Here is a 24,457-nt window from a genome sequence, read left to right as displayed (position 1 = left end):
AAGAGAGAGCAGGAATTATATCAATTCAGAAGAACAATGCCCATGGAACTATCTGTAGAAAAGACATGCAGCAGAAACAATTCGTCTATGAGACAGTGAGTGGAGAGACTCTGTTAGAGAGGAGTCATTAATAAACTCAACTGACCTTTTCTCAATGGAATCTAGAAGCCTGAGAGAGGTTTTGGGGGCACCACCCCAGATGTGGGAACAATATTCCATGGTTGGGTGGATTTGTGATTTGTACAGAATGAACAGCTGTTTGATAGAAAAGTAATACCAAGAGCAAAAGAGAAAACAAAGTTTTTTAAATGCAGAGGAACCAATATTTGTAATGTGCTTGTGCCAAGAGAGATTAGAAGTCAGGGTAATCCCCAAAAGAGATATATCATCTTGCCTAGAAATCGGAGTGTCACCAAAGATAAGCATAGGAGCAGAAGAATCCTTTTTTGTGAAATATAAGAAAAGACTGAGTTTTAGAAGGATTGAAATCAACCAAGTTGTCTTTACCCTACTGGAGAATTACCTGGAGATCGGCATTTAAGGAATTGGTAGCGGATATTCAAGAAGTTGAAGCTGATTGAGCAGGGTAAGGTTTCTCAAAATGGAAAGTGGAATTACAATGCTATCATTGGCAAAACTATGGAAAGCATTTCCAGTCAATGGAAGAAGGTCATTAATATACAAGAGGAAAAGGGTGAAGGAGAGAACTGAACCTTGGGGGACACCAGCATTAGTGGAAAAGTTGGAAGACAGAGAGCCATCTACCATCACCCTCAGTGAACAATCACAGAAAACTGGATAACCAATTACAAAAAACAGTTGGCAAATCATAAGATGGAAGCTTGTTTAGAAGACCTTTATGCAAAGCATGATTGAAAGCCTTTGAGATGTCAAGAGCAACGGCTTGTGTTTCGCCGAACTTTTCCGTTGAATTTGTTCATAAATGGGTAACATAAGCCAGAATATCACCAGTGGATCGACACTCACGGAATCCATACCGGCGATCATTGATCAGATGGTAATTTCTATGATTTTTAGGTAGTGTAAGAGTTGCCGGTAAATTGATTTCTCCATTACTTTAGAAAGAGTAGAAGTAATTGCAATGGAACGATAATTGGATGGGAGTGATTTGTCATCCTTTTTAGGAACTGGCTAGATATGATCAAATTTCCAGGCAGAAGGAAAAACACCTTTGGAATACCCTGAGGTTGGAAAAATTCATGTCTAGGAAATAAGTGAACTCATACACCAACCATTAAATACATTTTACTGTAACTAAAGTTTTTACAAATAAACATCAGAAAAACAATTTATAAAATTTACAATAAACTGATGACTGTATATTATGGAATGCTAAAACTATAATAAAATATTTACTATAAAATATGCTAAAATATAAAGATTAAAAGTGCTAAAAAACCTGAAACTTTCGAGAGCGTCAGTTCCCTTCCTCAACAGTAATAAGACTTCCTGCAACTACTCCTTATATAACAGACTCACGGTTCCTCCACGTGATCCCTCGTTGCATGGGCAGAACTGAAAGCGGACATGGCTCGGGTACGTGGCAAACAAAGTCGTTCATCCATACTATGGACAACTGCTTCAAAAATAGGATGTATGCATATACCTCTGTCTCTATTCATGGTATTCTTACTGGATGAGCCAATTCGTAAACCCTCTAGCCACTTACGCTCCCAGTACCCATGCTCCACGATGATCGCGTCTTCTGGGGAGATTGATGCTGCTTCTCCCAAAAATGTTCAGCCACAGCAGATTTATAATCAGCAGTTCTTATAGCATTTAAATGCTCCCCCAGACGATCCCTGAGCCGTCGTTTTGTTTCCCCCCACATAAGACTCCCCACAATCTGCGAATTCTATTCTGTTTACAACTCCACTACTGAGGTCTTTTGGTATACAGTAAAGCCCCGCTATTCGCGGGGGTTACGTTCCTGAGAAATGACGCGAATACTGAGTTATGGCTCCCATAGTAATAAAGGGGTTCCGTTCCAAAGTATGAAATATATAAGAAAAACTATTCTAAAATTTTGTCTATGTATGTATTATATGTACCTTCATAATATGACTATGTACATAGACAGTACATAGTGAAATGCAAACATATGGCATCGAAATGAAGATAAGAAACAATTTAATATTAAATGTAAGATTTATTAGAAATTTCAAACAAATCTTTCAAACTAGCACCTTTGCTAGTTTAAAAAAAACTTAAAGGAATTTTATTTTGAGTTCGGTCTTCTATCCACAGATTTAAAGCCTTTTTCCATTTTTTTCGAATTTAACATCATGAGTTACAGAGCAAATTTTTGAAGCAATTAGCGCATTTCATGGACACTACGGTGGATTTTTAATTCCGATTTTTTGATTGATCGTACCGTTGACGCATTGATTTTATAATGTTTTGCCACTAAGGAGACACTTTCACCATTAGAAATTTTGTCTAATAAATCAATTTTATTCGCTAATGTCATCACCGTCTTTGATCTTTTCACATTTCCCTTGTTATTCGTAGCCATATTTTTGTACGGGTTAGAAAGAACTTGTCTACAAGAAAGTCACTTTCTTTCGTTAACACACTCGAAAAAGTCTGTTTTACACTGCAAAACGGTAGATTTATCACTTTTGTAAGCATATCAATTTATAAATTGATAAATTTATTCAATTTATAAGCATATAAATTAAAAGCAAATGACGAAACCTTCCATGACAAGCGCATAACACATACTGAACAAGGATTAGTGAGAAACATCCACGCTCGCGATTTTGTCACCCCCATCTCCCCCACCCACTGAGCGCTTTTTTGACCGGGAAAGATAGTTTTAGCCACGCCCACATTTTTTTATGGCGGAAAATGTTCACGGCGCTTTAAAATTCACATTTTTTTTAGGTTTCATTTTATATTAAATCAGCGATCGTGAATACAGATACCGCGAATAGTGGGGGTTTACTGTACTGTCTTTCACCTGGGACACAGCTGCGCACAGCCTCCGCCCGGGAAGCTGTACACAGCATGCCTTATAACCCCGTAAAATTCTCGTTAAATGCTCAGTAAGGCCCGGATAGTAGGGGATGTATGCGGTGGCTACCGGCACAAATGGCTCCCTACGTTCAGACACTCCTCTGAATGTAGTTTAGAGGAGTGTCTTTCTCCCAGTTTATACTATTTACCTCAGAGGTGGAAATAGGCAGTACCTTGTTATTTTTAGATGTATTGGTCTCCAGGATGGGTTCTAGACTTAAGACATCAGTGTTTAAGAAGCCCATGTGTAGAGGCCAATACACCCACTACAACTCAGCACAAGCTGGACAATATAAGAACAGTGTAGTAAAAGCTCTATTTGATAGAGCAGGATCACACTGTACCACCTCTGAGGATAAAGAAAAGGAAATTAATCGTGTCACGGCAGACCTTAGAAAATGCGGATACTGTCTGAACGTAGGGATCCGTTTGTGCCGGTAGCCACCGCACAAACGGCTGGCTGCCGGCACAAATGAATCATGATCAGAAATAATGGAGATCTTACTCCCACACACAACATCACCCCGACATTTGGTACACCTATTTCAGTGTCAATGCTAGCTATCTCAACTGCTGAGTACAATCTTATATATTCTGAATCCTATAAGAAACTACAAATGCCAAAAATTTGGTCAACAGGAAACAGCTTGTTGAGGAGTCTTCCCAAACTATGGGTCAAGAGCACGCATGCAAACAAGCTGCAATGCTAAAACACTGCATTCTCCAAATTTCAAGGTGAATGTCAAATACCTACTTCCAATCCTGTGAACTCTGGAAAACAGGAAAGAAATACAGAGTAGAATGGAAAGTTACTTACTAAGTGACAAAAAAAAAAAGCAAATTATGCTAACACCCAAAAGCACAACGGTAATACCAACCAATGTCTCAGTTCCCTCAACCATGTTCATTGCAGATTGAGTCTGATCAATGTTCTCGTCATCCACGAAACAGACTCCTAAGGAACAGAAAGTAGCAGAGAGCCAACAATACTGCAGTCACAGTTCCACCAACTGTACCACATATGCCGTCAGATGAAAACTGAAAATTGACTCAGCTCCAACTAAAGAGACAAACGATATTACGTTAATAAACATGTACATCAATAACACTGTGACTCAGATGAACCTGTCCTAGATCTTCATGCAACTATGACATGGTCCCTGGGAACCCAATCTTTCCAAGATGAAGAAACTCGATCGCATAAACATTCTGGGAATGAAAAACAAGTCAAAATCATCCTCATGTACCACAATCAAATAATCATATCATACAGTGATTTGTTGTGCGGGGGTGGAAGAAGAAGAACCTTGTTTGATTGCACTAAAGGAATATATTTCACATTAGACTGTCCTGATATGAAATCTTCCCACTTGTCCCAATGTTGCACAACATAATGTTCTTCTGTCGCACGGCTGTCCCACAAACACAAAAACCAACAATATATATATATATATATATATATATATATATATATATATATATATTTTTTTTTTTTTTTTTGTTAGTTGTTGGCACATTGGCTTCTGTGGCCATATTGCACCTCCCAAGGTTTCTGCATTTTCTACTCCGATCCAAGCCCAAGGCGGGATTCGAACCCGCGACCTTTGGTTTGCCAGGCAGGCACTTTACCCTGGCTAGCCCGGTCGGCACAATATTTTGTGAAACCTCCCTGCAAACCAATAACTTTAAGATCACTGCATATGTTCCAACCATAATCCTGATATTTTATAGCATGTAGAACCTTAGATATGCTTTCATGACTTGAAGTCCAACTGAATGAAACACAAACTGATGGAAATTTGTTGCCATTATGAAGCAAAACTGCTTTTTAACTTAATTTTGAGGCTTCTATGAATAAACGGCATTCATCTGACTTATGCATGACACCTAGTTCTTTCAGAAGTCCAATAATTTCTTTGCAAAAACACATATTGTCCTCCGTAGCAAAATCTTTCAAAAGCTTTTCATCTTTTTTGAAACACTGAAATCTTTGTTCCTGCTGCGAGTATATTCCACTGCTGTAACTTAGAACCTAATCCTCTCTTACCAAGAGAGGCAAATTGCAGCGGCTGGAGACTAGGCATGCGAGGTGATCTGATTGAGGTGTATAAGGCCTTGAATGGGTTGAGCATGCTGAATTCTGATGGGATTCTTCCACTTGTTCAGATTACGAACCTAAGGGGACATAAATTCAAATTGAGGAAAGACAAATGTAGAACAGATGTGTGGAAATTTGCCTTTAGCCAGTGGGTGGTTAATTGCTGGAACAAACTTCCATCTGTCATTGTGGAAGTTGATAGGTTAAATAAATTTTAAGGGGGAACTGGACAAATATTTAGAGGGAATGTTTTTGTGATTTTTTTTTTTTTTTTGGCTGATGCTACATACGCTTTCTTTCTTGCATCACATGCCATGATTACTATTACTAACAGTTCAGCTTGTTCTTTCAGCAAATTTAAGTCTCGAACCAAATCATTCAACTCATCTTGTGTGATTAAATGTACCTCACTACCTGAACTTACTGGCTGAGAGTCGACATCTTGTGGAGTGGAGGCTTCCAGGAAATCTTCACTTGAACTTGATTACTATTATCTTCCCCACTACTGTTATCCCAAGTTTTGGGGGACACTGATACTGGCAAATTACCTGCATGTACAAATAATGATGTACTTTGACACAAAGCACCGTGAGCAATTTACCCAAATATGTCCATCTGAACAGTGCATTATTTTGTGAGATTCATCATACTTTGGTACATTCTTCCACTGTTTTAGAGTCTGCAAACACCAGGCATGACACTACTTCAAAGCTGTTTTGCATTAACAACCACAACTTTAGGCACACCTTTGAACCCAATGCTCTCCTGCAGCTCTCCAGATGGTTGATATACCAATGGTTATTCCTGTTACCTCTTGGATCTATTCTGTAGTTTTTTTCTGCGGAAGTCATGCATACATCTGTTCTCTTTATTGGATCATCAATCACATTCCATGAATGTGAGCCAGCTCACCAGGTGGACTTTGGAAGGTTCATATGAGTTGCAGTTGTGTACAAAGCAAATGACTGATGCAGCATCAAACAATCATCCTATGTTGAAAGTCTGTTTTCCAAACCATATCCTTGAGGGAACCCACTCCTGATGTTACACTAATCTGAAGAACATCCAATAATCACAACCCTCTGCCTTCTGCCCTGCAGCCACCCAGCAATCCATCTTAAAATCTTACCAGTAATCCCAACCTGTTCAAGCTTATACAGTAACCTCTCATGAGGGACTGTGTCAAATGCTTTGTAAAATCCAAATAAATTATGTTACTACATCCAGCTCGTGAGTAACTGAGTCAAAATAGCCTACAGTCAGTTCTTCTATAAAACGCATTTTTGCAACGCAAATTTGCTCCAATGCAACTGATATATTATGGAACAATTCAATTTTCACATTCGCTCACGGGCGATTTCGTCTACGAGTAACACTAAGTGAATGCAAAGCTGAACACAGCGATCTTTACAGCAATACATACGCGTTTATGAAGCTTAAAAAATATCACACGTCAAATGTATGAGAGCTATATTTCCATTTACTGTAGTTGTATTGGTTGGAGACACTGTTGTTATTCGCTGTATTCACAAAGATAACACGTGTTGTAGGCCAACTCATTTTCAAGACTTTGCATTTTTCTGTTCACACAGAAATTGTGAGGCGTGATAGCGTGAGCAAAGGAGCACATTTCTGGAGGTCACTACCATAAATAAAACAATAAAAACAATTTACAGTTCCCGGTTTATTGGGCTTTTCACTTAGTGCAATCTAATTATAAACGGATAGTAATCTTGATCTTACTGCATTTGCAACAATACCGATAGCTGGAATTCTGTGGGTTTTTATGTTATTATGGTGAAATGTGTTTCCCTCTTCCATGAAATCTTCAATCATATAAAAACAAACACCTTTTCAGAACCTTCTCTTCATTCTCATTTTTTTAAACTTCGAAAACTTGTTACCCCATATTTCACTTGTGCAAGTCGTGTTTGTTGTTATTGATTGCTTATCTTTTTTACTGTTTTAAAGTTTACAATGGAAAAAAAAAAAAAAAAAGTCAGTGAACAGAAATATCAAACAAACAAACAAACAAAAACTTCATATCATGTCAAGGTAAAGTGCTATATTTACTGTAATATTTATTTATTTATGAGAAATTTAAGGTGTTTAAATGCGTGTTAACAATTTTATTGGGTTTCTAACTTTTTTTTTTAGTATTTTACTTATCACACTGAAATTTTTTTTTTTTTTTTTGAGTGTTCTGCCTGTACCCCAATTTTTCCCATAAGCCCTGTTGTTTTTAATGTGCGAAATACCATAACCTGGAGATTTTTAGGAACACATGTACCGCATTATAGCAGAACTGAGAGGGGAAATAAATGTTTTTTTTTTAAAAAAACCATGTTGTGTTGCTATTCAGAATGCCATATCTATCTAAATGTCTCTGGATTGCAGTCTTCAACATTGATTCTAAGATTTTTCCTACCATTGCATGCAAAGTAGTTACCAACTTCACTCATAGAACTGCCTTTAGATACCCCCATTATTAACTTCAAAGGTTTAATTCATGCTCTGGCTGCTTCTATCAAAATTACTGGATATATGCCATCGACTCCAGGAGGATGGGTGAACTGTGCAGGGTGGTTTTTTTTTTTTTTTTTGTCTAATGCTATATAAGCTTGCTTTCTTGCATCATTTGCCATAACTATTACTATAGCATGATATGTTCCATGTCATACAGCAAGGATCATACATGAATGGTTTGGGGACAGTGACGAAAAAGTTGAAATGCCAGCTCAGAGTGTAGCCCATAACCCCCACTGAACACCTGTGGGACAAAATGAAGGAGTTTTTGCTTTGGCCAAAATGGCCCTCTTGCAAGCCAATTCTGACTGGCCTACTGAAAAATACGTTCAATGCCTCCATGCAGTCAAAAGTTGGCCTTATATATTAGGTGTTTAAATTAAACGCTCCCTTTGAAACTGGTGTGGGTGTGTGTGTGTGTGTGTGTGTGTGTCCAAATAATGAACATGATATTAGTAATGTGAAAAATTTTTGTAAAAATAAAAAATTACATATAAAAAAATTGCTACTAGTGACAATTTACAGAATACAGCATTTGTTTCATTAATTTGTCTGCAGGGGGGAAAAAGTACATAACTATATCATGTGGCATTCCCCATAAAAAAGAATGACGAAGTAACTATAAAATTATATAATTTAAGAAGTAGATTTTTTAATAGTTAAAAAAATAACTTCACAATAAAAAATGAAATTACCTCATGGTGGCACTAAGAAGAAGACTACTTTGCGAAATTGCCATACTATCGGGCGATGCCAAAAAAATATCAAGCTCCTTCTGTAAAAAATTAAAACATCTTTGAAATAAAAATTTCATGCACGTAACACAATTTGTGATTAACTTTAAAATTCTGATAGGCAGAGAGAGACATTTCAAATAAGAAATAAGCATCAAAACTATCACGATAGTTTAAAGGGTTATATTAATTTGAACTATGAAAAACATTTCATCTCTAATCATTATATTACTTTTAATAAATATATTACAGGTGTGAGAGAATTTGTTTCATGCTGTGCATGATTTTGGTATTGAAATAAACAAAAAAAAAAAAAAAAAAAAAAAAATTATATCTGAGTATATACATAGCACTTCAACCTACAAAAACAAAGTTACTATCTAACAAATTAATATTTATATCATACACAGCACTTCTCTTTATATATAATATTTATGTATGAATAATATAAATAACATTTTAATGCAGAAAACCTCAGACTGTAAAATTTAAACTATGACATTAGTTAGGGCATTTGCATCATTACTACATAGTTGAATTTTTTAAACAAACCACAATTTGTACATTGATATCATTATTGTAACTTTTCATATTGTGAAATCCTTCACAATGAGTTGCCCTCCTTATATTTCAAATATACTCTAAATAAGTTCCATCTTATGATGTGTCAACTGTTTTCTATGGTTGCTCACTGCGGTTAATTAAAACCTCAAGGTTTTAATTTTTTTAAAAAATTTAACTTAAATTAAAATGTAACTTTTTTTTTATTAAAATTTTTTAAAACATTTTTTAAAATTAAAAGTTAATTTTAAAATCTGGAAGCAAAGATTAAGCAGTGCCAGATTAAAGCAACTGGAGGCCTTTGGGTAGGAGACCTTGGGAGGCCCAAAATTAATAGCATCTGATCATGAGAAACAAAACCTAGTTCTATTCTTTATCTACTCAATGAAAGTAGAACATTGCTGAAATTTTAGCATTGATAAAAAGATTGTTTATAAAATTATAACCTTTAATAAGTTTACAAAAGTATGGAATTAATGAAGACGTTCACACAGAACCTTCACAGGTGACTCATAGCTATGTTATAACATTACACTATATACAAAGTCAGAACAGTTTCTTTCAGGCTTTTTTGGATGCAAACTTATCAATTATATCATTAAAATCAGTAAGTCGCAGTTTATCATTTTCTATGCAGAGAACGCTTAGATTAGACAACTGACCTTGGGAGATTGTTGACCATAGATCATTCTTTATCCTTTTTAGTTTAGAAAATGATCTTTCGCCAGTACAGTTGGTAACCATTAAACACAGGAACAATCTGAAAATTGTTACCACATTTGGAAAAGCTGTCCGAATTTTTCCTGGAATATTATTTGATACATATCTTGGTGGCTGAAATTTTCTTTTTCAGGGTGAGCATGTTTGACGTACAAGAAGTGCAAGAGTTCATCAACCAGACTAAGGTCAACATCCTTTGAATACTCTTGCATCAACATCTCAATGCCATTGTGAATCTTTTCCTTGGTTGCTTGCAGCTTCACCAAAAATGAAAAATTGCCAGCTACACTCCTACACACTGTTGCACTTCTGTCTAAGTTGGCTTCAAGAGGATCCATGACAGAGATAAATGAATTTACCCTAAATTTGTCTCTTGGAGAAAGTTCTTCTAAGGCTTCGGGTGCTGTCCCATCATTGTTTTGTTTTTTTTGGTACTCTCTGCATTCTTCGACAGTTTTGTACTCTATATCCAGTAGAGTAAATTTTGCTTGCTATTCAATTTCATCAAAATTAGCCCGAGCATTTGATATGAACTGCAATAGTGAGCTGTAACTATTTGCACATGTGCTCAATGAAATTTGCGAACTTTGGAGTGCCTTGTTAACTTTATGAAATTGATCTAGCAAATATGTCCAAAGGTGAAGCATGAAAATGAATTCAAATTCTTCCATTTTCTGCAGAAGATTTTCAGCCTATCGTCTAGTAACTCCTTTTTCAGTTTCATCAAAGTAAATATGACTGAGGGCTTCAACAATCTTAGCATAACTTTCGCTAATAGCTGCAGTAGCTTTGGCGTGAGCCTCCCATCTTGTGTCTGATAAATGTTTAGGAACTTTCGACTCAGGAGGCAAGAAATTTTTTAGCACTGCCCATCTTTTTTTTAGAAGCTGAGAAAAAATAATAAAGCTCATTTATTGTGCCAAAAAAATTCACTGCATTCAGGCACAAGTCAACTGCGGTTTGTCCAACTAGATTTAGGGAATGTCCGGTGCAGGGATAAACTTTGCAAACTTGTTCCTTTCCAGATTTTTTTTTTTAGTGCCGTTATACTTTCCAGCCATATTGGCTGCATTGTCATAAGATTGTCCTCTACATTTACTGAAATCTATTTCAAGTTCACTGAAGTAGTTCAGTATCAGATCAGCCATACTTTCTCCAGTGTGATCTTTCAGTTCAAAAAAACTCAGAAAGTGTCCAACTGGTAATCCATCACTAAGAGAAACATATCTAACAATGACAGTAAGTTGATCAACATGGGAAACATCAGGGGTTCAATCGACAAATGAACTAAAATAACCTGTTTGATGTCACTTAGTATTGATTCTCGAACTTTATTAGCCATCAACTGGATAATCTCTTTTGGATAAGTACAATGACTGACCAGAGCCTTTACCTCCATACTGATTTATGTGGGCACACAGGAAGGGATCAAATTTGGCAGTTAATTCAAGCAATTCAAGAAAGTTACCATTGTTTGGTGAACCAAATGTTTCATTATCTCCCCTAAATGCCAAGCCACTTTCTGCCAAAAGGGAAATCACTGCAATAACTTGCTGAAGAATGCGCCTCCAGTAATCCTGCTCTGCTTTGATTTGCTCTTTGAGTTTTGATGTTAGCATTTGACAACACTTTTTTGTTAAGTATGTTAGCATAGGGTTCATATGATTTTAAGAGTTTCTGTGGTTTGAAAAAGATAAGCGTGATGCCAATCATCGAATCCAGTAAAAGCTAAAGCTTCGAGGTAGTTTGGTTAGAGAAAAGTAGTAGCAGTGGCATATGATACAAGAAAACAAGTGTATGAGCTTTTGCAGCATCAGACAAAAAAAATCCCACCATTCCGTCCAAATGCCTGTCCAGTTCCTCCTTAAATTTATTTAACCTATCAACTTCAATGACAGATAGAAGTTTGTTCTAGCAATTAACCACCCGCTGGCTAAAGGCAAATTTCCGCACATCTATTCTACATCTGACTTTTCTTAATTTGAATTTATGACCCTTAAGTTTGTATTCTGAACAAGTGGCAGGATCCCATCAGAATTCAGCGTGCTCAATCCATTCAAAGCCTTATACACCTCAATCAGATCACCGTGCAGGTGCCTAGTTTCCAGCCACTGCAATTTGCTGAACTTAAGCCTCTCTTGGTAAGAGGATCCCTTCATTCCCCTCACCAATCTTGTTGCCCTTCTCTGTACACACTCAAACAAATCTACATCCTTCCTAAAATGAGGCCTCAAGACCTGTACGCAGTACTCAAGGCGTGGCCTGACCATTGCCTTATACAGAGGGGCAATCACCACCTTTTCCCTGCTAGCAAAATTCCTATATATCATTGACAAAACCCCATAACCTGCCCTGGCAGCCTGCCTGCACTACTCAGAAAACATCATGCACAATTACTCCCAAGTCTTTTTCATTTTCTACCACCTTAAGTGTAGTACCACGCAGTTGGTATGTTTCTCTGGGTTACTTCTACCCATATGCAGTACTTTGCATTTGTCAAGGTTAAACTTCAGTTGCCACTTCTCAGCCCATCTGCCCAAATTTTCTAGATCCTGCTGCAGTAGCACACTATCATTAACATGATGCAGTCACAAAAGAGCTGGATGGAGGGAATAACTTTGATATTATATACTTGGATCTTAGAAAGGCTTTTGATACTGTTGCACATGGAAGACTGCTGCACAAATTGGAGCAGTGTGGCATTGGAGGCAAATTGCTACTATGGATAAAGGGGTGGTTGAGGGGGAGAAGACAGAGAGTGGTAATCGATGGACACTGCTCATTGTGGACTAATGATATTAGTGGAGTTCCTCAGAGTTCAGTGTTGGGTCCATTATTGTTTTCTGTGTTTATAAATAAAATTGATGATGGTATATCAAGCTTAATGTCCAAGTTTGCATACGATACAAAGGTTGGCAGGGTTGTTAAGGACACTACTGACACTATGCTGCTGCAACAGGATCTGGAAAGGTTGAGCAGATGGGCTGAGAGGTGGCAAATGAAGTTTAACATTGATCTGTTTACATTTGTAAAGTACTACATATGGGAAACAGCAACCCCAGAGCAACGCATCAACTCTGTGGTACTACATTGACAGTGGTAGAGAATGAAAAGGACCTGGGGGAATTGTGCAGGCAGATATGAGGTTCTCTGAGAAGTGCAGACAGGCTGCAAGAGTAGCTCATGGTGTCTTGTCAATGATATACAAGAATTTTTCTAGCAGGGATAAGGAGGTGATTATTCCCTTGTATAAGGCAATGGTCAGGCCACACCTTGAGTACTGTATACAGGTCTGGAGGCCTCATTTCAAGAAGGATGTAGAGCTGCTGGAACGAGTACAGGGAAGGGCAACAAGATTAGTGAATGGAACAAAGGGGTACTCTTACGAAGAAAGGCTTAAGTTTTGCAAATTACAGTGTCTGGAGACTAGGCACCGGCAAGGTGATCTGATAGAGGTGTATAAAGCCTTGAATGGTTTGAGCATGCTCAATGCTGGTGGGATTCTTCCTCTTGCTCAGAATAATCACCTGAGAGGGCATAAATTCAAATTGAGGAAAGAGAGATGTAGGATAGACTTGTGGAAATTTGCCTTTAGCCAACGTGTTGTTGGTTGATGGAACAGACTTCCATCCCTTGTCGTGGAAGTTGATAGCCTAAATAAATTTAAGGCTCAGCTGGACAGGTATTTCGAACGAACGGAGGGGTGAAGTGGGTTTTTTTTTTTTTTTTTGGCTGATGCTGCATAAGCTTGCTTTCTTGTATCATATATCTCTACTAATGCTAATCTCATATTCCCACCTCTTTCATGATGACTGCCATCAGTCCCTGAAACCCCCAGCATCCCTCGCTCCAGTCCACTGCTTATTATAATAGAAGTAGTGCAAGAATCACCTTCCCCTCTACCTGCAACTACTTTTAACCTTTTAGTCTGTGAATCCCCCCCAAGCTAGCAGTTTTCCGGCCCACCTAACATTGCCTCGATAGCATCAGCAAATATTCTTGCACCCTTTCTACTTAAGTGTATCCCATCCCTGTAGAAGCAGTCTCTACTGTTAACAAGCACAGACCACGCTGAAAAAAATTCTACCCCTTGAGCATTGCACATTCCCTCCAGGGCTGAATTGATTGACAGTATAACAGTTGTGTAACTGTTATTACATGACTGTATAACAGTTACTTGTGTAACTGTTATACAGTCATGGACTCATATGTTACATGTTTAATAGTACTAAGCAACTGAACCTAGATAGTAAAATCAAGGATTCAAGAGCAAGTGCGTTCGGCACTCCCATCAATGTGTTCCTGAATTTAAATTTGTGCTTACACATTATTTTGGCCTAGGTACACTCTCGATTTTTATTGTTACAAATGAAATAAAATTAATGGTAAATTTAAATTTTTTTTTTTTTGGCAGGGGGCCAAAGCCCCCTTAGATTATGAAGCCCTGGACTGCAGAACACTGAGCCCATATGTAAATCCGGCACTGAACTTGAGTAAGATTATGGAAGTAAATATTTACTGTGATATCCAGAAAGAAAAAACTAAGCTACAAATTTTTGAAGCAGCAGTTGGGATACCATCATGACCTATTGCAGAGTAATTTGTAAGAGAGTTGGTATGGTAAATGCTGCAAGAAAGCAAGTTCATACAGCATCAGTTTGTATAATTTTGTCTAATAGTTTGCCAAATTCTTCCTTGAATTTATTCAAACTACCAGCCCCCACAATGCTAAGTGGAAGTTTATTTCAACAAGCGACTACCGACTGGTTGATGTTGCTTGGAGAGTTTTTGGAACAGCAGCAGCAGCTTAGGCCTTATTGTGCCTAACAAACATCATAAATTGAACATCATAATTTCATTAGCTGTTAGTAATGACTATATTCTATTAAACAAATCTGTTGTTTTTTGAAACATGAGCACCTTATGAACTATATCTTCTCCTATTAGGTGTGTTAAGGTCACTGGGTCTTGCCTATTCCTGTTAAGATTAAAGACTATGTCAGGCCATTTGATAAAAGGAACATTATATGAGAAATTTATTGACAGTAAGTTGGATGTGACAGTGGTGATACTGCAGAGGTGTCTTTTGTAAGCAAGTGCAGATGTGTTAACTGAGTGTGTTCAATATGGATTGGCGCCTCCGTAGCCAGGTGGGAAGGAGCAGCAGTGCGTAGCACACGCTTCTTGATTAGACCGGGGTTCAAGCCCGTCACCACCAAATACGGAGGACGCAGAAAGGTCAGGGAATGACCACCGCATATCCCGGAGCAATATGGCCTCAGTTGCTAATGGTCCTAAAAAAAAAAAATCCAAATCCAATATGGATTCTTGCAAGGACAACTTCCCAGTGCCTGTTCATTCAGTTGCTTGAATTCCATGACTTTAGATCGGGTTTGTTAAATGAGTGTGTTTAATCTAGGTATTGAAAGTACAACTTCCTTGTGCCAGTTCATTTAGTTTGCCTAAATTCCATGGCTTTAGACCAGGTTTTATTTGGAACAGTTTGTTATTCAGCTGGTTCTGCCAAGTATGTCACTACTGCTGTTTACATGCTTCTTTTATGGCAGATTTGTACTCAACATATGGTACCTGGTAAGAACAAGTAGTTTTTTGGGTTTTTCACTGCTTGATCAGCACATTGCTTGGGATGTCCATACTTCCTCGAATTCAGCAGAAGACTACTTCATATGCTTTTTTACCTCTAAGTTCTGTCAATCAGGTTTGAATTTCTTGTAGGAATGGGTGATCAAGACTGCATTTATGCTGTAAGGCCTGTATTGTAGTCAATGAATCTGGGAATGCAAGTCCTTTTTTTAATGGAATTTACCTATGTGATTCAGCACAATCAAAATGGTAGTGATTTCAGCAGTATAGCGGCTGAAGTGGGGAGTGCTTGAGACTGTTGTAGTTGGGAAAGATACTGCAGATCTATATGAATATCCATTTCTAACCATCTATGTATATTATTATTATTATTAGCCATATGGTGCAAGGAAGCCTGAGGCTTATGCTGCACCAGCCAAAAAAAATTCCCAAGTTACCCTAAGAGAGAGAGAGAGAGAGAGAGAGTTGGTTGGTTGATATGTAGTTTAATGGCACAAGGGCTGATAGGGCCATATTGTGCCTGATTCTATTCAGTAGTGCAATTACCAGTTAAAATCTGTAAAATAATCCCGTCTGCTTTAAGAAATAAAAGAACTCAGGTAGATTTGCATTGTCTCCAATCAGATGGGGTAATGTCAAAGGTTCTTGTAGATGTGAAAGCGATCTGAAAATTTTGTTTTGATAATTATTATGATGATTGCAATTTATTAGAATATGCTTCACCGTAAGTGTAGTCTGACAAAATGTACAAATAGACAGATCTTCCCCCTTGAGGAGATAAATATGGGTTAGATATGTATGCACAAAATGCATCCTAGCCAGGTTCACCTCCTCTTGCCTATTTGATCGCATGCTTGATGGCCACAACTTAGTTTCCTGTTTAAATTGAAGCAGTTTATTGCCGCACGGAGCCTGCCAGATTTGCAACCATTGCTCTTCACACACGTTTTTTATGACTGATTTGTAGTCTGTATATGGCACTTGGTAGTTAGGAGATCTTGCAATGATTGGATGTTTAGCGGCTTGATCTGCGTATTCATTTCCTTTGATGCCTACATGACCTGGTATCCAACAGAAACTGACTGACTGGTTTACGGCTTGTAACGCATTAATCTGTGATCTAATTTGCTTCAAGACGGGGTGGATTGGTTTGGATGGATTTTTCAACGATTTCATTGAACTCAGAGAATCAGAGTAGATCATAATTCGTTTCCTGGACAGATTAATCACATGATCCAGAGCTATTTTAATCGCCCCCAGTTCAGCAGAATAGACGCTGCATTCCTTTGGAAGGGACACAGAAGTAGAAAAGATAGAAGAAACTGCCACTGCGCCCACTGTCGTACTTGTTTTCGAGCCATCGGTATATATTTGAAAACACCGAGAATTTTCTGCTACATGTACAGCATGGAGTTTCCTGATGGTACAGTCTGCTGCTTGCTTTTCCCCCCATTATTGGAATGAGAAGTCACAGATCGGTGTATAATCAGACCACGGAGGGTCGTGATTGCTCATTTCCTGAAAGACATTACCCATCTAGATTCCAACATTATGTTAACTGTAGCAATCTTATCCCAATAGGCTTGTTTTCGTTAGGTTTGTTTTGATAAAATGTGGTCCATTGGGGCTCAAATAAGTATGGCGAGATAGGATGAAAAGGAAGACTGTATTTTCGCTGCATAGTTAAGGATCAACATTTTCCTTGGAAGATGGAGTGGAGGTTTGTGTGCATCTATATATAGACTCTGTACAGGGGATGTTCGGAATGCTCCTAAAGCAGTTCTTAGGCCACTGTGATGGATAGTGTCTAGCCGAGTTAGTGCACTTTTCCTGGCAGAGTCATAGATTGGAGCTCCGTAATCCAAGCGAGATCGGATTAATACCCGATATAGCCAAAGCAGAGTGTATCGGTCAGCACCCCACGTCAATAAAGATAGTACTCGGAGGATATTTAATTTTTTCAAGCAAATAGTTCTCAGATATGTGATGTGTTGTAAGAAGTTTAATTTATTGTCCAGGATTAGGCCAAGAAATCTGATACTATTGGAAAGAGGTATGGTGAAATTTTTAAGATGTAATTCAGGCTCAGGGTGGATCTTACGTTTTTTACAGAAATGAACACAGTTAGATTTTTGTGCTGATAAGCGGTAGCCATTGCGAGACATCCACAGCTCAATTTTGTTAATTGAGATTTGAAGGTTATGTTATGTTATTTTGGTTTTTAGGAGCATTAGCAACTAAGGCCATATTGCTCTGGGATATGCGGTGGGCATTCCCTTGACCTTTCCGCATCCTCAGTATTTGGTGGTGACGGGCTCGAACCCAGGTCTAATCAAGAAGCGTGTGCTATGCACTGCTGCTCCATCCCACCTTGCTATGGAGGCACCGAGATTTGAAGGTGTCTCTCAATAGAATTCATAGTTTTTCCTTGACACGAAATCATGAGGTCATCTGCATAGTGATATAATTTTACTGTGCTTGGAATATCATGAATGATATTGTTTATTCTTATTAAAAATAGAGTAGGACTCAAGATAGATCCTGATAGATCCCTCCTCCTGTATATGAATTCTAGAAAGAGCATTTAGATGACTAACCTGAAAGGTTCTGCCCTGGAGAAAGCTCTGAATAAACAAAGGAAGCCTGCCTCGTAGACCAAATGTGTTTGTTGTTATTTGGTTTTTAGGAGCATCAGCAACTAAGGCCATATTGCTCCGGGAATATGCGGTGGTCATTCCTTTGACCTTTCCGCATCCTCAGTATTTGGTGGTGACGGGCTCGAACCCCGGTCTAATCAAGAAGTGTGTGCTACGCACTGCTGCTCCTTCCCACCTGGCTACGGAGGCGCCTGACCAAAGGTGTAAAGATCCCATAGAATACCGAAACGGAATGTTGTATCAAAGGCCTTTTCTAAATCGAAACTTACCATAACGAGATGGTCATTTCTGACAAAAGCGTTTCTGATGTTTGATTCTGCTTTGGTCATCATATCTAATGCAGATCTATTTTGCCGAAAGTCATAATGATTTTTATGTAAGATGTTATGTGACTCAAGAAACCAGGTGAGGCGCTTGAGAACCATTTTCTCCAGTGTTTTCCCCAAACAACTAGTTAAGGAAATTGGACGATAATTTCCTGGATTAGAGAGGTCTTTTCCTGGTTTAGGGATGGCGAATACAAGTGAATGTTTCCAAGAGTGAGGATAAACATGTTCCTCAAAAATTCTGTTAAAAAATATTAAAAGAATTTGTAAAGCAGATCATTCAAGTGTTTTAGCATAATATAAAATATACCAGCTGCACTATTGGGTGCTCTGTTAAGAGCATCCGTTAACTCGGATATAGTAAAAGGCTGATTATATGGAAGAGACAGACCGGTGTTGAAATTTAACTTACACCTTTCTGCTACCACTTTAATTTGTTGGAATGAAGTATCATACGAATTTGCTGCTGAAATTTTTGCAAAGGCTTTAGCAAAAGTGTTTGCAATGTCTTTGGAGGAAGACAGTTCCTGTCCATTACAGATCAATATTGGAGAGGATGACAATGGATATTTGCCATTCAGATGTTGGATTTTCCTCTAGATTAATCTAGTATCGGTGTTTTTGGTGATAGTGGAAGCGAACTGAATCCAGGGATCTTTTTTGGCTTTCCTTCTTATTTGTCGTGCTTTAGCATTTAGTTTCTTGTAATTTATAAGGTTAATAATAGTGGTATGATTGTGGAAAATATTCCAAGCTTTGTTCTTTTCTTTTTTTGCTCTATTACATTCATCATTCCACCTGTAGTTTTTGCACCTGCGTGGATGAGTCGACGACTGAGGAATAGCTTTGTCAGCTGCTGCTAGTATCCGTTTAGTGATATGGTCATTAGCTTCATCTATTGACTGGTTCAGAATGAAGTTTTTATCTAAAACTGTACTTAAGGAAAATTTTTCCCAGTTTGCCTTTGTAAATTTCCATCTTCTGTGAGTTTCCGGATAGGTGGGGGAAGTTGGGAATTTACAAGTAATTAGAAGATGATCACTATTGTGGGGATTATCCAATACCGCCCGATGTATACTTGGGTATGGGGCTGGGGAGCAGATAGACAGGTCTATGGCTGAAGTATTTCCTGAGGGAAAATGAACATGAGTATGTGCACCGGTGTTCAGCAGAATTAGATTTTGTTTGTCCAGTAATGTTTCTATTAGCTGCCCTCTTTTATCCATATGGAGACTTCCCCATAATGGGTGGTGTCCATTAAAGTCACCCATCAAACAAAAAGGAGGTGGTATCTGGGCAAGGAGCTCATCAAAGTCTCTGAGTATATATGTTTGGTTCGGTGGAAGATAAATAGAAACAAGAGATAAACATATTCCAATTTCTATTCTTACAGCGACAACTTCTAAATTAGTTTTTACGGTGATTTGTCTAGACGGATTAGTAACGGATACCAAAACAGCTACACCTCCATGGGCTGCAGTTGCTGCATTCCTGTCACGCCTGTACAAAATATATTTCTTTATTGAGGGGGGGGTCACTTGTGGAGTTAAAAATGTTTCCTGTAAACAAATGCCTGATGGATTGAAATCTCGGATTAGGTCATAAAGTTCATCTGTATTAGTACGTAGTCCTCGACAATTCCATTGTAAAATGTACTTCATTATTTAGTTTTAGTGGTATGATGATCCGGTTGCCTTTTAGAGGCAGTAGGCTTATTGCAATCTATTTTAATTTTTATCTTTTTTAGGAAAGGTAGGCTGTCCAGTGTCCATAACTTCTTCAGCATGAATTTCTAATATAGGTTCTTGTTGAGTTTTGTCATCTATATCCATTTCTGCAGTATCAATTTGGGTTTTAGTAGAAGATTCAGCTTTTGTCATCCTGGTCTCACTTTGGGACTTAATGCCACTAGTAGTGGGGATGGAAACCGGAGTATTACAAGTCTGGTCTCTGTTGTTTTGCTTCAAGGATGGCTGAGGAACTGAAAGCTGAGCTGTTGTTGTTTGTTATTTGTTTTTTTAGGAGCATCAGCAACTAAGGCCATATTGCTCCGGGGATATGGCGGTGGTCATTCCATGACCTTTCCACATCCTCCGTATTTGGTGGTCACAGGCTCGAACCCAGTCTAATCAAGAAGTGTGTGCTATGCACTGCTGCTCCTGCCCACCTGGCTACGGAGGCGCCAAAAGCTGAGCTCTAGCCCATTCAGCAAGTGATATGTTCGGTGGAACTGAGTCATTGGTTTGTGTAGCAATCGAACGATATTTCTTTGTAACATCTGCATATGTACGTGCAGGAGTAGCTTTCAGTATTTATCGTCTTGCTACCTGATAAGTCACTTTATTTTCAACTAAATTTCTGTATTTTTTTTCCAACTTTCCATAACTCGCAATTTCTAGAATATGCAGGATGATCTTCCCTGCAGTTAGGGCAAACTGGAGATGTAGCAGTACAGTCTGTTTGACTGTGATCATGGGATCCACATTTTGGGCATATTGTGTTTCCTTGACATGTTGCCTGAGAGTGTCCGAACTTCTGACACCATATTAGATTTGGTATATACGGCCGGATATGGCAATTTAGATAACCAGCTTTTACAGTATTTGGTAAGTTTGGAGTATTGAATATGAGAATTACACTGTGGGTTGGAATGAGATTGCCATCTCTATGAGTCAAAATTCTCTTAGCTTGTATGACCTTTTGATCTTTAAGTTCTTGTACAAGCTCCTCTTCTGTTACATTCAATAGATCCCGCACCTTTGGAACTATTTAGGGTTGAGTGGGGAAATATTTTAACAGGGATACCACCAAATGTTGTCATCTTTAACAACAATTCTGAGTGTTTTGACTGTGTAGTTTCCACAAGCAAATCCCGACATTTTAGGTGATCCAGCAGCATTTTCTAGACATCTCTGTATAATAAATGTAGAGAGTTTTCTCACTGGTTGACTAGATAAGGAATGGATAATCCGGAAAGTTGTAAACTCAGGTTGATGATTATCTATTTTTAAGCGCTTATGTTGCGCACTACCTTCATCAGAGTTATAACAATCTATAGTATTTGAGCTTGAAGGCTCTAAGGCTGGATAATTTTCTTTATCCATGTCGGCTCCTTTTCGCCCTGGGGGATTAGCTTTTCCACCCAGGTTACTGGCCCCGCCACAGGGAGGCAGGAGCAGTGCAGGTTGTGGCCAAGCATAGCAGTTAGTATGGTTAGTATATACAATAAAGAAAAAGGTACTTTCCTTTTTCTGGCTCTCTTTCTATACTTTTAAAAAGTAGAGCTAATCAACAGAAAGACTTATGAACGAAATAAACAAGGAAAAACTCAGTCGCTTTGGAAAATCACTTTAGGAATCACAGTACTATTAGCACAGAAAATAGCTTGGCCTCAAGAATCGCTTGGCACCCGGGGCCAGAGAGAGAGAGAGAGAGAGAAGGAGGAGGAGGAGGAATCACCAAGAAAGAGAAGAATGATGATATCTTGCTCAGGACCCTGGGTGTGCCAAGCCCATACTCACAAGATATGAGCTCCTGGGGTGATACCCGTTCATATAGTGAATGGCGTAGAGAGTGGGCTGTATGCATCTGTATTACAGGTAAGAAAGCAAGGACTTATTTTTCAAACAGACGTTGCTCCTTAAAGCTCTTGAAACAGAGAAGTTTTTCCTGATTTATTTTCTGCTTTATTAGTTTAAATTGTCATATTAACTTATTTTCTAGAGTAGCTTTATATTCCTAGTTACGATACTTAGTTTAAAGTTTAACTTAGACAGAGATTTTGTAGATATTACTTAGTATCGGTAACGGTATCAAATCCACATGTCACAAATTGAACGAGAGGTCTTTTTTTTTTTTTAACCAAATTTAGTCGATTTATTAACCAATTGTTATATCAAATTATCTTCTATAAGTAGATTATAGACCTAGTCAGGATCCTTAGTTTATTCTAAATTGAGATAGCGAGATTTGGAAGCTAATCAATACTTACGAGTCCGTAGAAATACCGTTCGTGAATTCCCGCCATTTTTACACGATAGCATAAGCTTAGTGTAGTATAGTGCATAATATAATATTGTCAATTAATCAGTAAATCTATTAATCTTGATAAACTTTATTGTCAATTAAATTGTATTTTTAACTCTATATATATATAACAACTTAATCGTAACAAATAATTAATACATAACTATAGTGGTACACATGATACGGAAGTTGTATAAAGGGAACTCATAGAAAACACTAGATACCGAAAAAAAAATATATATATATAACATAACTGTTTTGGGATATAACTTAAGGATTTAAATTTTGTTTTGAATTTTATTGAATTAAATCGGAATCATGACTCTGACCAGAGCAGCAAAGCAAAAGGCTCAAGCTAATGGGAGTGCTGTGGTTCAGGGGAGAACTGAGGGGGGTAGTTGCCCTCTGAATCACAGTCTTTTAAAATGCACTGTTTGCTTGATGTTTGCGGAGCAGTCGGGTACGGGACATGATACTGCCAAGGGGGATGTCTTTGTGTGTGCACGATGTAAGGAGTGCAAGGAAATCAGGCGACAACTCAGCGTTGTTATGGGCCTTTATGAGAGTTTGAAGAACAGGGTGGATGCCCTCGAAGAAAATAAACTGAGGGGCCCATCAAGCTCTCAGCTGCCCACATTAACGCCAGAGCTTGCACTTGGTCATCAGGCAACACAGAGGCAGCCCCCTAGGCAGAATGCGCTGGTCCCACAGGAACTAGTAGTTGTTGGTGACTCTATTGTCAGGGAAACGGGGAACATGCTTTGTAAAAAGGATAGGTGGAATAGGACCAGGGTATGTCTGCCAGGGGCAAAGGTTGATGACGTTGTAGAGCGGATATCATCTTTTAAGGGCACAAAAGGTGATATAGTTGTACACGTTGGCACTAATGATATTAAGAGTAGGAGACCGGCGGAATTACTTAGCAAGTACAGGTCACTGTTGAAAAAAAGCCGTGAATTAGGGTTGAACTTGAAAGTGTCTGCAATTCTGCCCAGACACGATAGGAGGGAGTATATGATGAGAGACTTGTCGATCAATTCGGCCCTGGAGGGATTGTGCAAGGCTCAAGGGGTAGAATTTTTTTCAGCCTGGACTGTACTTGTTAACAGGAGAGATTGCTTCTACAGGGATGGGATACACTTAAATAGAAAGGGTGCAAGAATTTTTGCTGATGCTGTCGAGGCAGTGTTAGGTGGGTCGGAAAACTGCTAGTTGGGGGGGGGATACAAGGACTAATAGATTAACAGTAGCCACTGGCAGAGGTGGAAGTGATTCTTGCACTGCTTCTATTGAAATGAGCAGGTAGTACTGCTGGTAGTCATTGCGGTACAAGTAAACACATGGGTTGTGTTAGGGTAGCTAAGAATAGAAACAGGTGCATGTATACCTGCGTGTACACCAATGCTAGGAGTTTGGTAAATAAATTTGATGAATTTGAGGTATTGCTCAAAACATCAAAGGCAGATATTGTTGGGATATCAGAGACGTGGTGTCACACAGATATAAGTAATGCGGAACTGGAATTTGGGGAATACAATGTGTATAGAAAGGATAGACAGGACAGGAGGGGAGGAGGGGTTAGGCTATTAATTAAGAAACACAAAGTCCAAGAAAGTGAAGCCAGTCGACATCGATGGACAGGGCAGTGTCGAGTCAGTTTGGTGTGACATAAGCATAGGGAAATCAAAATTGAGAGTAGGAGTGTGCTATAGGCCTAATGACTCTGATGAGTATAATAAGATATTGTATAGGGAAATAGAGTGGGCCAGTAAATCAGAGAGTCTTATAATGGGGGATTTTAATTTCCCAGATATTGACTGGAATTTGTGGTTTGGTCACTCGCACACTAGCAAGGCTTTTGTGGATTTATTGGATGATTGTTTTCTACATCAGCATGTTCGTGAGGCAACAAGAGGGAGCAATACTCTTGATCTGATTATCGGTAGTGATTCTTCATGCATTAAGAATCTGCAGATAAATGAACCACTAGGTGGCAGTGATCACAGTGTGTTGAAGTGGGATTTACTCAAGGAGGTAACTACCATCAGAGGTAAAGGGAAGGGTTTTTGTTTTCGTAAAGGCGACTATGATGGTCTGAGACAGTATTTAAATTCTATACAGTGGGACCAACTGATGATGTTACCAACAGCAAACTCAAAATGGGAA

At 38.5% G+C, this 24,457-nt stretch overlaps 1 protein-coding gene across 3 annotated transcripts in view; it reads right to left on the bottom strand.

Moving 5' to 3' along the window:
• The window catches only part of Cog6 (conserved oligomeric Golgi complex subunit 6), a 439,606-nt gene that overhangs the window by 9,960 nt on the left and 405,189 nt on the right, over positions 1–24,457 (bottom strand). For all 3 annotated transcript variants that reach the window (XM_090377892.1, XM_090377894.1, XM_090377893.1), the window contains one exon: positions 8,359–8,438. In XM_090377892.1, the coding sequence (XP_090234018.1) occupies positions 8,359–8,438 (80 nt within the window). The remainder of the gene's footprint in view (positions 1–8,358; positions 8,439–24,457) is intronic.

Source organism: Mastigoproctus giganteus, chromosome 7 (genome assembly GCF_048544385.1).
Source record: "Mastigoproctus giganteus isolate SK-2022 chromosome 7, ASM4854438v1, whole genome shotgun sequence".
Taxonomy (NCBI): Eukaryota; Metazoa; Arthropoda; class Arachnida; order Uropygi; family Thelyphonidae; genus Mastigoproctus; species Mastigoproctus giganteus.
The sequence above is the reverse complement of the archived record's forward strand: the minus strand, read 5'-3'. Positions and strand labels throughout refer to the sequence as shown.